The sequence below is a fragment of the Alosa alosa genome, chromosome 10 (genome assembly GCF_017589495.1).
Source record: "Alosa alosa isolate M-15738 ecotype Scorff River chromosome 10, AALO_Geno_1.1, whole genome shotgun sequence".
In the NCBI taxonomy this organism is placed as follows: domain Eukaryota; kingdom Metazoa; phylum Chordata; class Actinopteri; order Clupeiformes; family Clupeidae; genus Alosa; species Alosa alosa.
This window is the reverse complement of record NC_063198.1, coordinates 5,422,973-5,435,539: the sequence shown is the minus strand read 5'-3', so window position 1 is coordinate 5,435,539 and position 12,567 is coordinate 5,422,973. Positions and strand designations below refer to the sequence as shown.

The window sequence follows — 12,567 nt, the reverse complement described above, 5'->3', positions numbered from 1 at the left end:
CAGTCTGCATTCATAATCTCGGAGCTTGATTTTATACACCTGTGGAAAGGGACTTGATTGCCATGAATTGCCTCAAAATGTAACAGTGATACAATGTGGAATTCATGTGATCTTTGATTGAATGATTTATTTATTGATTTCAGGTGATTGTGTAATGAATTGGCTAATTCATTTGGTTGCTTAATTGATCATATGACAGAAATATATTTAAAAAAAATATATATTTTTAAAAATGTATACACCACCACATCTCAATCCTGGAATTGCCAAACATTGTAGGCCTACTCTATTTCTGTGACTGTGAAACAGGACTGAATGGATTTTCTTTTCCCCCCATGCAGGGTTCTGATGGTCAGCCTGGTACCAAGGGAGATCAGGGTGAGCCTGGACAGAAGGGTGATGCTGGTGCCCCCGGGCCACAAGGACCCTCCGGAGCCCCTGGACCCTCTGTACGTACATTACGCTCTCTGGGACATCTGGAGTCTTTAGGATCACAGGAGCATCACAGCAGCTCTTACAACATTACATTCTCAACTGTATGTGCTGCATGTCCTTGCAGAGGTATGCTATGCTATGCTAACGCTATGTGTATGTGTGTTTGTGTAGGGACCCACTGGTGTGTCTGGACCTAAAGGTGCTCGCGGTGCCCAGGGACCCCCTGTAAGTCTTAGACCTTTACTCTCCAATCCAGTGTATAATATATATAATATATCATTCACCACAGCACTGCTGTTTCTGTATCTGATATACTGTTTACACTCGATTAGACTAGACCAGTTTTAACGTGTTATGTAGAAAGTCAGCGACATTATCTGACCTTATCTGACATGCAAAATAAGTGGCATCATTTAAATTTAAAGTGAGAAATTTGTTAATATGAGTCCTGTATAGTATCTCACAGTATGTGCAAAGTGTATGCACCATGGTATTTTATATACAGCTATTTGAGTATGCTTAATTATGTTGATCCCTGTATGAAACTAGCATCCTCATGGCACTGTCTCCCATAGGGTGCCACTGGTTTCCCTGGTTCTGCTGGACGAGTTGGACCCCCAGGTCCCAATGTAAGTGACACAAACCTGCCCACAATTCAATGAAGCATGTGTACTTATGTGAAACAAAAACTGTAATTCAATAAAGCATGTGTACTTATGTAAAACAAAGGTCAGGTTTAATTGTTACTAAAATGTGACTAATGTCATCGCAAAATACAGTGTCAGTATCAAAGGTTGCAGTTGTATCTCTTAGTAATTAGCATAATAGCTCAAAGGAGCTTTCCAGTACAATAAAACATCTATTTTTAGGTGACTGACTGTAATGCATAATTGATCCACCAAAGGCCGTTTTCATTAATCCAGAGAGGCTTTCAAAAGGGGGGTGTGGTCACAGCAATACATCTATTACTGTAGCTGTCTCAGGCCACATTCCTATCATTAGTAAATAATCTAACCTCCCTGTGTCTACTGTAATAAGTCTTAGAAGACGCTGTGACTGCAGGGCAGTGTGCTTGTTTTGGTCTATATGTTCACGTGAACTGTACTGATGCAAGTCACTATCTCACCTGGCTGACTATGTAAATAGCTACTGTAGGAGCTGCTTGATTAATTCTGTGTAGAGAGCCGTGTGCAGTGTGGACACATGCAGTATGTCGGTGACTTTGTGACTCGTTACAGTATTTAGGTCAATAGAAGTGTCAGTCAGACTAGTAGCTGAGGCGCTTCCATCTCTCAGACCTGTCTTGTGATGATATTGTATGAGTGCATTATTCATTAGGCGCTCTTTACGATCTCTGTCTGCTCAGCAGGCCATGGCCACAGTCTCTAACAGCCATAAATTATGGCGTAATGATCCATGAACGGCTGTCACTTTCACTTTAGAAGCTATTAATTCAATGCTCTGCTTGTCTCCCCCTCCGATTTCACCCTGGCGATAATACACTCATTCTGCTCCTTCGTCTACAACTAGCCTACTGTACGAAACCAGGCAGAAAATGCCACGCAGTGTCTCGCTCAGTGAACATGTTAAATATCTGAGATTATGCAGACTTTAATTAGTCATGCCATGCCTCTGACAGATATGATCAAAAACGTTCTATTCACTTCTATTTTTAATGATCTGTTATCCCATAAATAGAATACAATACACGGTCTAGATGTTCACCCGCCTGTGAAATAGAGTATTGGCAGCAGGTGCTCTGTGAATTCACTCACAACAAATCTTTCCCTTCTCCAGACAAGAATGGCATGGCATTGTGATTTAGATTTGGTTGCTGAGGCAGGCATCTGAATGTTTGATTAGATCATTTGTTCCACTTGAAGTGTAGTCTCAAAGATCAATCAAAGGAGCTTAGAGTCAAGAACCGATGAAAATTAATAGTAATCGTGGTTTTGTTTAAAGTTGAGTGACAGCTGATATGTCTCAATATCTTCAGATCATGTTACCACTGATAGGGTCATGTAAACACTCTGGTCTCTGCAAATGACCAACAAATAAAAGTTTTATTGTGAAGTGAAGCGATTGATGAGATACTCATTGTTGTAGCTCATCAACTTTTGTGATGAATATTTAATCACAGTAGTGCATTTCTACACTCTCTCCCCTGCATACATGATATAGATTTGATTTCCCGTCTTTGTTTGTCAAGTCAAGTCAAGTTTATTTATATAGCGTATTTCATACACAGAGGTCAATCAATGTGCTTTCCATAAACAAAAGCAAAGAGTAGTAGTAAATAAAAGCATAAAAGGGCAGTGTTTGTTTGTTTGTTTATTTGTTTGTTTTTGTGCGCCCCTCAGGGTAACCCTGGTCCTGCAGGCCCTGCTGGTCCTCCTGGTAAAGATGGGCCTAAGGGTGTGCGTGGTGACGGCGGCCCCCCAGGCAGACAGGGAGACGCTGGGCTGCGCGGACCTGCTGGAACCCCTGGAGAGAAAGGAGAGTCTGGAGAGGATGGTCCCCCTGTAAGTGACCTCTCCTTGACCTTTCTGTGACCTTTGTGATCTCTCTCTTCTCACTTTGGTGGAAGAGCAGACAGTAGGTAGTGCTTTTGACAAATCACAAGTAGAACATAACAACTGTGTTGTCCCTATTTGAAATACCAAAAGAAAAACTCCACCCATGCCACCCATAACCAGTATGCTGAAATACCTTTTCTTCCATAAATAAAAGATGTGAAAGAAGTATTATTCTGCAGAACTTGAGCATTCACTCTCTCAAGGAACATTTCACTAGTTTCACATTCCTGACTACACCCCAGTTGCACTGAGAACTCATATATTTTGTTTCTTTAAGAAGTGTTCCATGTGTTTTCTTTTTTTTTTAAAGTTTCAGTGCAGTGTGGAGGTAATTTCTAATCATTCTTCATCCTGGCCCCCTGTAGTTTGTGAATTAAATATTTCCAACACTGTCTTCATGTTAGTTTGCAGTGCTCTCACAAGGCCCATTTTTGTTAGTCTAGCTGCCATTTTGCTCTTCTATTTAATCCTCCATCCCATCAACCCCATCCATTCATTTTGTCCACCTGTTACTATCTCCACCTATCCATCCAATCCATCCTTCTGCACTTCAATTTATTTATCCATTAGTCCATCCCTCCATGAAACCATCCATATTGGAACCTCCCATTACATACATGCTGATATGTTTAGGGCAGTTTTGTGCACCTGTTCTTAACTGGTCCATTGAGTCCATTGTATTTCCTCTACTTTCCAAAGGTGCACTCCAATAGGGTCACAGAGGATCACAAGACCATTCAATACCTTCCATTTCCTGTGGCCTGATGAGGCGCTCTGTAAAATCAAAGCTTGCCCCTCAGCCTTAAGACCCTGACACAGAGTACTCATTGCCAGACGAAGTCAGACAGACAAGATGGCAGCAACAAAAACACAGTCTGGAAGGGCATGTGTAGAGTGTCTGTCACAGCTGTGTAATCATTAGCCAGATGATTGCTGCCTCTTTTGCTTGACCTATGGGTAATATATTCAAAGTTAGAAGTGCCTCTTTAAAATGTTGAGCAAGAGATCATTTTTTACTAGTCTCCAGCATAATCATTTAGTCAATTATAGCCCCACAAGGTCATGTGATGAACCCCAAACACAAGGCCGTGGACTACACTCCATAATAGATATTCAGGGGAGCAATAAATTGAAAATGAAAAACTAATGAGAGCACAATGGAGCCTGGCACTCACTGGATGGTTGGAGACTCCCTCTGATGCAGGTCTTGATGGCAGCCCTTGTGTGCTTTGTGATTGGAGTCTGATGATGTCTGATGACTTCTCTCTGTCCTCTCACAGGGTCCCGACGGTCCATCTGGGCCTCAGGGTCTGGCTGGTCAGCGTGGTATCGTGGGTCTTCCTGGACAGCGTGGTGAGAGAGGCTTCCCCGGCCTTCCCGGACCATCTGTGAGTATCACTCAAAAAAAAAAAAAAACACTCACTACGTTTCTTTAGGGCTGCAGCTAACAGTTATTTTCCTTGATCAATCAGTTAGTTGTTTGGTCTATAAAGTATCAGATGATACCCTCAAATGCCTTGTTTTGTCTATACATCAAAAGTATAATCAGTTCACTACCATAGAGTTTTGTTACACAAGCTAAACATTTTATAGTTGAGTAATTGTTGCAGCCCTACCGTTCTTAACAGTTCACAAACTACACTCAGACCATGCAGACCACCTTTTGCTATCACACCCATCAGTTCAATCCATATTCACTAATATATAATCAATGTGATTATCCTGGATCCATGTCAGCACTCAGCGCTACTTGCCTTCTCTCCACACAGGGTGAGCCTGGAAAGCAGGGAGCTCCTGGTGGAGCTGGAGACCGCGGACCCCCCGGCCCCGTCGGTCCTCCTGGTCTGACCGGACCCTCTGGAGAGCCTGGTAGAGAGGTGGGTATCACTGTAAACATGAGCAGCAGCAGCAGCAGCCCACAGGCCTGCAGGCATCCCCTCAGGTCCCTGCCTGTCTGGAACTCAAATGCTCTGTCTGGTAGTGGATCTATAAGCAAAACTGAATCTGAATGCAGCAAAACTTCCAGTATAATGCTGCACTATAATGTTTTTTTCAGTTAGCTAAATAACCATATTGTTTTCTACATTTTTGATTGGATAATAATTATAATGACAACATTATATAATCATGAAATGAAACTAAATTTAGGATAACATTGTAACGTTGTTTGTGTGCTGTCATTATCTCTATTAGATAGAGTTTGCCCTGGAACCCTGTGCGCATGGGATGGGAGACAGGGTGGCCGTACACTATTAGATTAATCAGCTCGTATTAAAGCAATCTGTGTTCTGTTTTTATAGGGCAACCCTGGATCTGATGGTCCCCCTGGCAGAGATGGTGCTGCTGGAATCAAGGTGAGACATGCTAATTGCCTTGTTATTAACATTCAGAGAAGCTGTGTGGTAGCTGTGTGGTACTCGACTAATTAGCTAAGAGCTATGCTAATGAGCTAATCAGCAGGAAATGATTTAATCACTCCAAGTTACAGTACAAAGTCCAGTGCCACAGAGGTCCACAAAGATCTTCACTATTTGAATTATTGTTTATCAATGCTATCATACTGTATTCATGTCTACATTATTTCCATTAATACCACACTGTGATGCAAAGCTGTTGCTTTGACCTCCCATAGTTAATTGTGTTAGCCCCATGCACTGTTTGTTTTGATGTTTTTGTTTTCCCTGCGCTGTGACTGACACTTGTGGTTGTGTTCAGGGTGACCGTGGCAACACCGGTCCTAACGGCGCTCCTGGTGCCCCTGGAGCTACTGGTGCCCCCGGCCCAGTCGGACCCACCGGCAAACAGGGAGATAGAGGAGAGGCGGTGAGTAGCACGCACATACACACACACACACACACACACACATGCATACATGCGCATACGCAGGCATACACAAAAAACACATACAAAAAACACACACTCACACACACACTCATACACTTGAGTACACACACATACACACAAACATGCCGCTGGCAATCCAAACTCTAAAGCACACACACACACACACACACACACACACACACACACTGCTCAGTGTGCACACACAACACAGACAAAAGCAGAGCCCCACTCTGATGTGATCAGGGACTCTGGGAGGCAGGACAAATCAGGCGTATGGTGCGGTGGCTATTGCATTTCTCTGGCTCTCTTGGACAGGCCTGTGAAAAAGGCACGAAAACAGAGAGGGGAGGATAGAGAGAAAGAAAAGGAGAAGGGATGAGGGGACGGAGAGGGTGAGGAAGGGAAAAAGAACGATCCCAACGGAGAAGCACTTGAGAAAATAACACTAAACAAGGTAGCGGTTTGGAAGAGGTGCAGGAAATAGCAGCAGGGCTGATGAAGCTGAAGCAGAGTTTCTGATGACGGCACGTCACGTCCATTAGAAATAATGACATTTTCAGAGCACTGCACTCAAGTAGTGCAAACCACAAGAAATCAATTATTTCATGAAAAAACACATGAGATGACCTATCCATACTTATGAATTGTCCTAGGACTGGGCTACCTCGTCATGACTTTATGTGCTGTGTGTGTGACCGCTGTCTGAACCACTCTCTTTCTGACCTTGATGTTTAGGGTCCCCAAGGACCTTCTGGAGCCCCTGGACCTGCTGGCGCTAGAGGCATGGCTGTGAGTGACCCTTCGTTATTACTACTATCTAACACACACACACACACACCGGACCCGTCCAGTTTCCACTACAGTTCCACGTATTAGAGGGCCTTTATGTTTTATTGGTCGTGGGGGGGATAGTGTGTGGGGAGGAGACCTATAATGTGCACTAAACCCTAACCGAATTACCCACATCGTCAGTTGATTCATCATCTATATGAAATGTCTTTTTTAGAAACAAGCATTATATTCTGCACTATATTCTGCACATTATATCCCCCCCCCACACACACACAAGGTTTCTGTGATTAGAAGGCCATGGCACACACATTTTTATTTCCAGTTTTCTGAGACACGTTCATCCACCTTTACCTGTTTTTCCACATCCTGTCTGAACTTGTCTACAGTATGGCAGGAGAGGATGTTTTTCCTCCCCTCCCTGTGGAAGCAGTTATCACCTGGTTATGTAAGGCTGCTTCCTGTCCCCCCACTTGTAATGATGATTCATCCACCTCTCTTTTCCTCCCGCTCCAGGGACCCCAAGGACCACGCGGAGACAAGGGAGAGGCTGGCGAGGGTGGAGAGAGAGGACAGAAGGGACACAGAGGCTTCACCGGTCTGCAGGGTCTGCCTGGACCTCCTGTAAGTGGCCATACGCCAGGCTAAGCCGAGTGCTATCTGTGGTCAGCCCTCTTGGGGTTGTCTGGTTTTTCCACCAGGTCACCAACTGTCACTTGCCAGGCCTCTTGGATGTTTTTGAAGAATCCTAATGTTCTACCTTAGAAGTCAGAAATAGAATGCTATGCTACATGATTTATAAGGGTTTTCATCTTCTCTGTGTCCTCTAGTCGACCTTGTGTCATCTCACTGGTGTTATTTGACTGATTTTTTTATTCTCATCAAATCTACTTTGATATTTTCTCCAATAGGGTCAGGCTGGTGACCAGGGTGCTACTGGACCTGCTGGCCCTGCTGGTTCAAGAGTAAGTTGTTTCCCTTTCATACAAAAAAATTATGTCAACATGTCGCTAATCATCCTGGTATCTCAAAAATCTCAAAATACGTTTAGAAGCCTGGATTAGTGTTAACCTTTGAAGTGTTTGCGTTATCTTCACAGGGACCCCCTGGCCCAGTTGGACCTTCTGGAAAGGACGGTTCCAATGGAATGCCCGGCCCTATTGGACCTCCTGGACCTCGTGGACGTTCTGGCGAAACTGGTCCCTCTGTGAGTTCAGCTTCTACGTCATAAAATCAGAAAGATAATTGTTGTCAGTAGCCTGAGACTGATATTCAAACACCAAATATATTCAATGAAAAGCCTACACTGCCTATGCTGTTGAGGCACAGTTTATATAGCTACTTTAACATCAAGAAGCATCCCAACTGTGGTTAAAGCATCCCCTCCCTCTCCTCAGGGTCCCCAAGGTAACCCCGGACCTCCAGGTCCTCCTGGTCCTCCTGGCCCTGGCATCGACATGTCCGCATTCGCCGGCCTGGGTCAGCCTGAGAAGGCCCCCGATCCCATGAGGTACATGCGTGCCGACCAGGCAGCCGGAGGCCTGAGGCAGCACGACGCCGAGGTGGACGCCACCCTCAAGAATCTCAACAGCCAGATCGAGAACATCCGCAGCCCCGAGGGCTCCAAGAAGAACCCCGCTCGCACCTGCCGCGACCTCAAATTGTGCCACCCCGACTGGAAGAGCGGTGAGTGGCCAGGCGAAGGGACATCTCCATGGAAACCAGATAAACTGCGTAGAGACTGACACACACACCACTTCCACATTGGGTTACTCTATTTAAACCCCAGAGAAATATCCATGAACTATATGCATCCATAAAGAGGTACTGAAAGCCTTTTCAAGAAACATTCAAAATGACTGTTGGCTTGAAAATGAGGCTATTGCCATTTGCAATGTAAAACATGATGTGAATGTTTGACATAGTGTAAGAGTTCCCTTCATTTTAGGGGACAGCTCTCAGCAGTAATTGGCCATCTAAACACCAGCTGGGAGGACACTCAATTCGCCTGTTATTCAGCGAATGTCTCGTTTTGTGCCCCCACCATGTCTCTAGCCTCTTGCGTAAAAAAGATCTCACGTGTAAAAGGTCCTCATCTGTCCTGTGGTGTTTCTTGGCAGGCGAGTACTGGATCGACCCCAACCAGGGCTGCACAGTGGATGCCATCAAGGTCTTCTGCAACATGGAGACTGGCGAGACTTGCGTGCACCCCAAGCCTTCTGGCATCCCACGCAAGAACTGGTGGTCCAGCAAGGGTGGAGACCGCAAGCACGTCTGGTTCGGCGAGACCATGAATGGCGGTTTCCATGTGAGTCCATCCCTCCATAATACTATTTATAATAATATGGCGGCCGCGTTTACGACGCCACCTAATAGAACTCGACAGACAATGCGGTATCTAGCTTTCTAATATCTATGCTACAGAGCCCATGCTCTTCACACCTAGAGGCCATTTGCTAGTTTACTGGTAGTCAAGTGGCCATTCCACCCTCACACTCTCCACTCTGCCCCCCTGCAGTTCAGTTATGGGGATGATAGCCTGGCCGCCAACACCGCCAGCATCCAGATGACCTTCCTGAGACTGCTGTCCACAGAGGCGTCCCAGAACATCACCTACCACTGCAAGAACAGCGTGGCCTACATGGACGCGGCCACAGGCAACCTGAAGAAGGCCGTGCTGCTGCAGGGCTCCAACGACGTAGAGATCCGTGCCGAGGGCAACAGCCGCTTCACCTACAGCGCGCTAGAGGATGGCTGCACGGTGAGGGACAGAGACATACACACACCCACACACACACACACACACACACACACACACACACACACACACACACACACACACACACACACACACACACACACACACCAGGGTTGTGCAAAATTCCAGAATTGAATTGAAACTGGCTCTAAAATTCCAATTCAATTCTTGAATTTCACTTGCATTTCAATTGAGGTAGCAAACAGGAAGCAGAATTGCAATTCGAATTTTGCACAACCCTGATATACACACACACACACACACAAACATGCACATTTACGGTATATGCACATGCTCAGTCTATTTTTATCAGTGCCACCCAAACCGAAAACTAAAATTCAGAACTCTGACAGAAATGTGTCTGAATGAGCTAATGCTGGTTCTGTTTGTTTACCCCACAGAGACACACAGGGCAATGGGGAAAGACAGTCATTGAGTACAGATCACAGAAGACCTCTCGTCTGCCCATTGTGGACATCGCCCCCATGGATATTGGAGGCCCCAACCAGGAGTTTGGCGTTGATGTTGGCGCAGTCTGCTTCTTGTAAAGAGAAGGCTGACCAGATAAGACAAGAATATAAAACATGAAAGAGGAAAAACACTCCAAAATAAAAAAAACAAGGAAGACAGAACGAAAGAGAGAAAAGAAAGGAACAGGAAAAAAAATTGAAAGATCAAGACACGTTTTTTTGAAAAACGGGACTCTTTTTTTCTAAGTAAAAAAGTGCTTTCCAAGTCGTACTCCTAGGATATATGCACTGAAAGGCACCGGCAATATTCATCTGTGATTTCCTCCCAACAAAGACCACCCTTCTCATTCAAAATCACTTCATGTCCCAAACCAAGCCCCCGTTTCCCGTGCCCCATGTCCGCACCCCCTCACCCCAGCTCTCTTTCCCACCATGGGCTGACCTCCCCTTTCCAGCAGTTGGAATGATGACCAATGATGCGCGGAGAAGAGAGGGAAGCACCAGAGTGTTAAGAAGCAAGAAAACTATCGCATGTCTTGTTTTTTTTTTATTTATTTATTGTTGAGGTGTGGGTCCCCAGTGCTGCCCGGTCCCCAGTGGGTCCCCAGTTCTGCCTGGAACCGTTGCGTTGCTTACGACAGACGAAGGCCGCCTTCACAGCAGGACACAGCCAGCAGTCACCCCCTGGTCTGCAGTCCCCTCTTCCACTCTTTCCCCTTGCTCTCTATGTCCAGTCACTCACACAGATATCCACCCCCCAAAACCAACCAACTCTCAAACAGTGTACTAAGTGCAGGTGTTCTGACATCTACCACCACAGTGTGTATGGAAAATTACTGTGTATTATAATAAAACCAATGGTGCTATTGTTGTAAAACAGTCTGTATTTTTTAACAGCCAGATACTGATTATATATTATACCTGTATATATGTATATATATGTATATGTGTATACATATATATACAGCTTTTTAAATTTTGTTTTGTTTCTTTTTTCAAGACGGCATGTTTCAAGGGGATTTATTCCCCACTTGAGGCCTGTTCTTTCCACTTCCTATTTTGCCCAGATTAGGAACCATTTTTTAATGTCAATTATCAGAAACCATTTCATTTGAAACTCTCCCCAGTCAATATATATATATATTTTTGTTTTGTTTGGATAGTACTCTTTTAAAGCTACCTCACACTAAGATTTAAAACATACAAAAATTAAAGCCTTGAAAAAGTCCAGATTAGCGGTGATCGGGCAAGAAGGCCACGACAGGAGTGGCAACACACCCCTGGACTGTCCTATCACTTTTGAAAATTCAGTCATTGTCAGCAACCATTAGCCCCTTCCCCAGCCCCCCCTCCCACCACCACCTTCCCCTGCACTCCCTCACTTCTTTCCCAGAATCCTCCTGTGGCCCCCTCACACGAGCCACATCCCCTGCCCTGGCAAATCCATGGCACAGCCATGAACTGGAACATGTCACCGTACGTGTCACCGTACGTGCCAGCGAGCCGTGTGCTGACCATCAGTCAGCCTTGTTAGTGTGCCAAGGGTACCCAGCAAGCGGCCAGAGCAGGCGCTGTCTTCATTTGTGAGGGTGTGTGTATTTTTATTATTGATAATAGTATTATTATTAATAATAACAACAATAATATTATTATGGTCATGATCATGAGTTTTTTGTTTTGCCTTTTTTTTTGTTTTTGGTTTTTTTTTTTGGTTTTTTGTTTTGTTACGGTTTTAATAAATGTAAATTCGAAATAAAAGAAAAAAACAAGTAACAGACTGAAGTCGCTTCTGTACTTTCTCTATTAACCCGGGCGTTCTGGATGATAATGTGGTGTGGTGTTGGAGAAAGGTGGAGGAGAATTGTCCTTTTTTTAATTCCCTTCCCTCCATTTTCCCCTCGACTTGAACCCCTAATATATCCACATGTATCTCTGGTGCCACTACTCTTAGACAGAGAAACAAGGGGAGAGGTGATGGCGGCCTGGTCTGGCTCATGCTGCTCTGCTTCTGTACAATAGAGTGATGGCATGAGGGCTGCATCCTCAGCCTTTGAAGACCCTCACGAGTCCTGAAGGGCCACAGCATGGAGGTTAACACAGGGGTGCACATTTTTTATTGGATGTTATTTTTGTTTGTTTGCTTCTTGTTTTGTGTTAATGGGGAACTACAAAAGGCAACAACAAAAACAAAAAAAACAAGCAAGAACAGGAAAGAGTGGTCAGACTTTAAAAAAATATTTTGTACATGTAAGATATATTTTTTTCTTCTGCATTATTTTTTTTTTCAAATACTAGTTTCTAAGCATGGTAGAGTAGAAATGGGAATCGTTGCCAGCCAAGATCAACAGTACTCTTGTTCAATGATTGTGATTTTGTACCTGATTTTGTTCTCAATCTCCTACATGGCCTTTCACCTTAGCAATAAAAGGTAGAATTATTTTGATGAATGAAACAGAGCTATGTTTGATTTTTATTGTTTTGACTTTGTTTTCTTTTTTATTATTCCATTTAATTTATTCCATGAGAAGCAATAAACAATATGTTTACTTTTACATTTTAGAACCTATGTTTGCCACTTCTTAAAATCATATAAACTTTAGAAGTTTTTACTAAGATGTAGTTTTGCAGTTGTGGTCATTTGGATATTTTTTAATTCCTTGTTGTCTTCACAACGTTATTACAATCACAGAGAAGT

The 12,567-nt window shown here is 44.1% G+C and overlaps 1 protein-coding gene across 2 annotated transcripts in view; it reads left to right on the top strand.

Annotated features, from left to right (window-relative positions):
* col2a1b (collagen, type II, alpha 1b) overlaps positions 1-12,324 on the top strand; it is a 47,619-nt gene extending 35,295 nt beyond the window's left edge. For both annotated transcript variants that reach the window (XM_048254197.1, XM_048254198.1), the window contains 16 exons: positions 342-449; positions 607-660; positions 1,011-1,064; positions 2,796-2,957; positions 4,292-4,399; positions 4,781-4,888; positions 5,312-5,365; positions 5,727-5,834; positions 6,591-6,644; positions 7,161-7,268; positions 7,556-7,609; positions 7,744-7,851; positions 8,042-8,330; positions 8,765-8,952; positions 9,163-9,405; positions 9,804-12,324. In XM_048254197.1, the coding sequence (XP_048110154.1) occupies positions 342-449; positions 607-660; positions 1,011-1,064; positions 2,796-2,957; positions 4,292-4,399; positions 4,781-4,888; positions 5,312-5,365; positions 5,727-5,834; positions 6,591-6,644; positions 7,161-7,268; positions 7,556-7,609; positions 7,744-7,851; positions 8,042-8,330; positions 8,765-8,952; positions 9,163-9,405; positions 9,804-9,950 (1,947 nt within the window). In that variant the 3' untranslated portion in view covers positions 9,951-12,324. The remainder of the gene's footprint in view (positions 1-341; positions 450-606; positions 661-1,010; positions 1,065-2,795; positions 2,958-4,291; positions 4,400-4,780; positions 4,889-5,311; positions 5,366-5,726; positions 5,835-6,590; positions 6,645-7,160; positions 7,269-7,555; positions 7,610-7,743; positions 7,852-8,041; positions 8,331-8,764; positions 8,953-9,162; positions 9,406-9,803) is intronic.
* Positions 12,325-12,567: the final 243 nt, after the last annotated feature.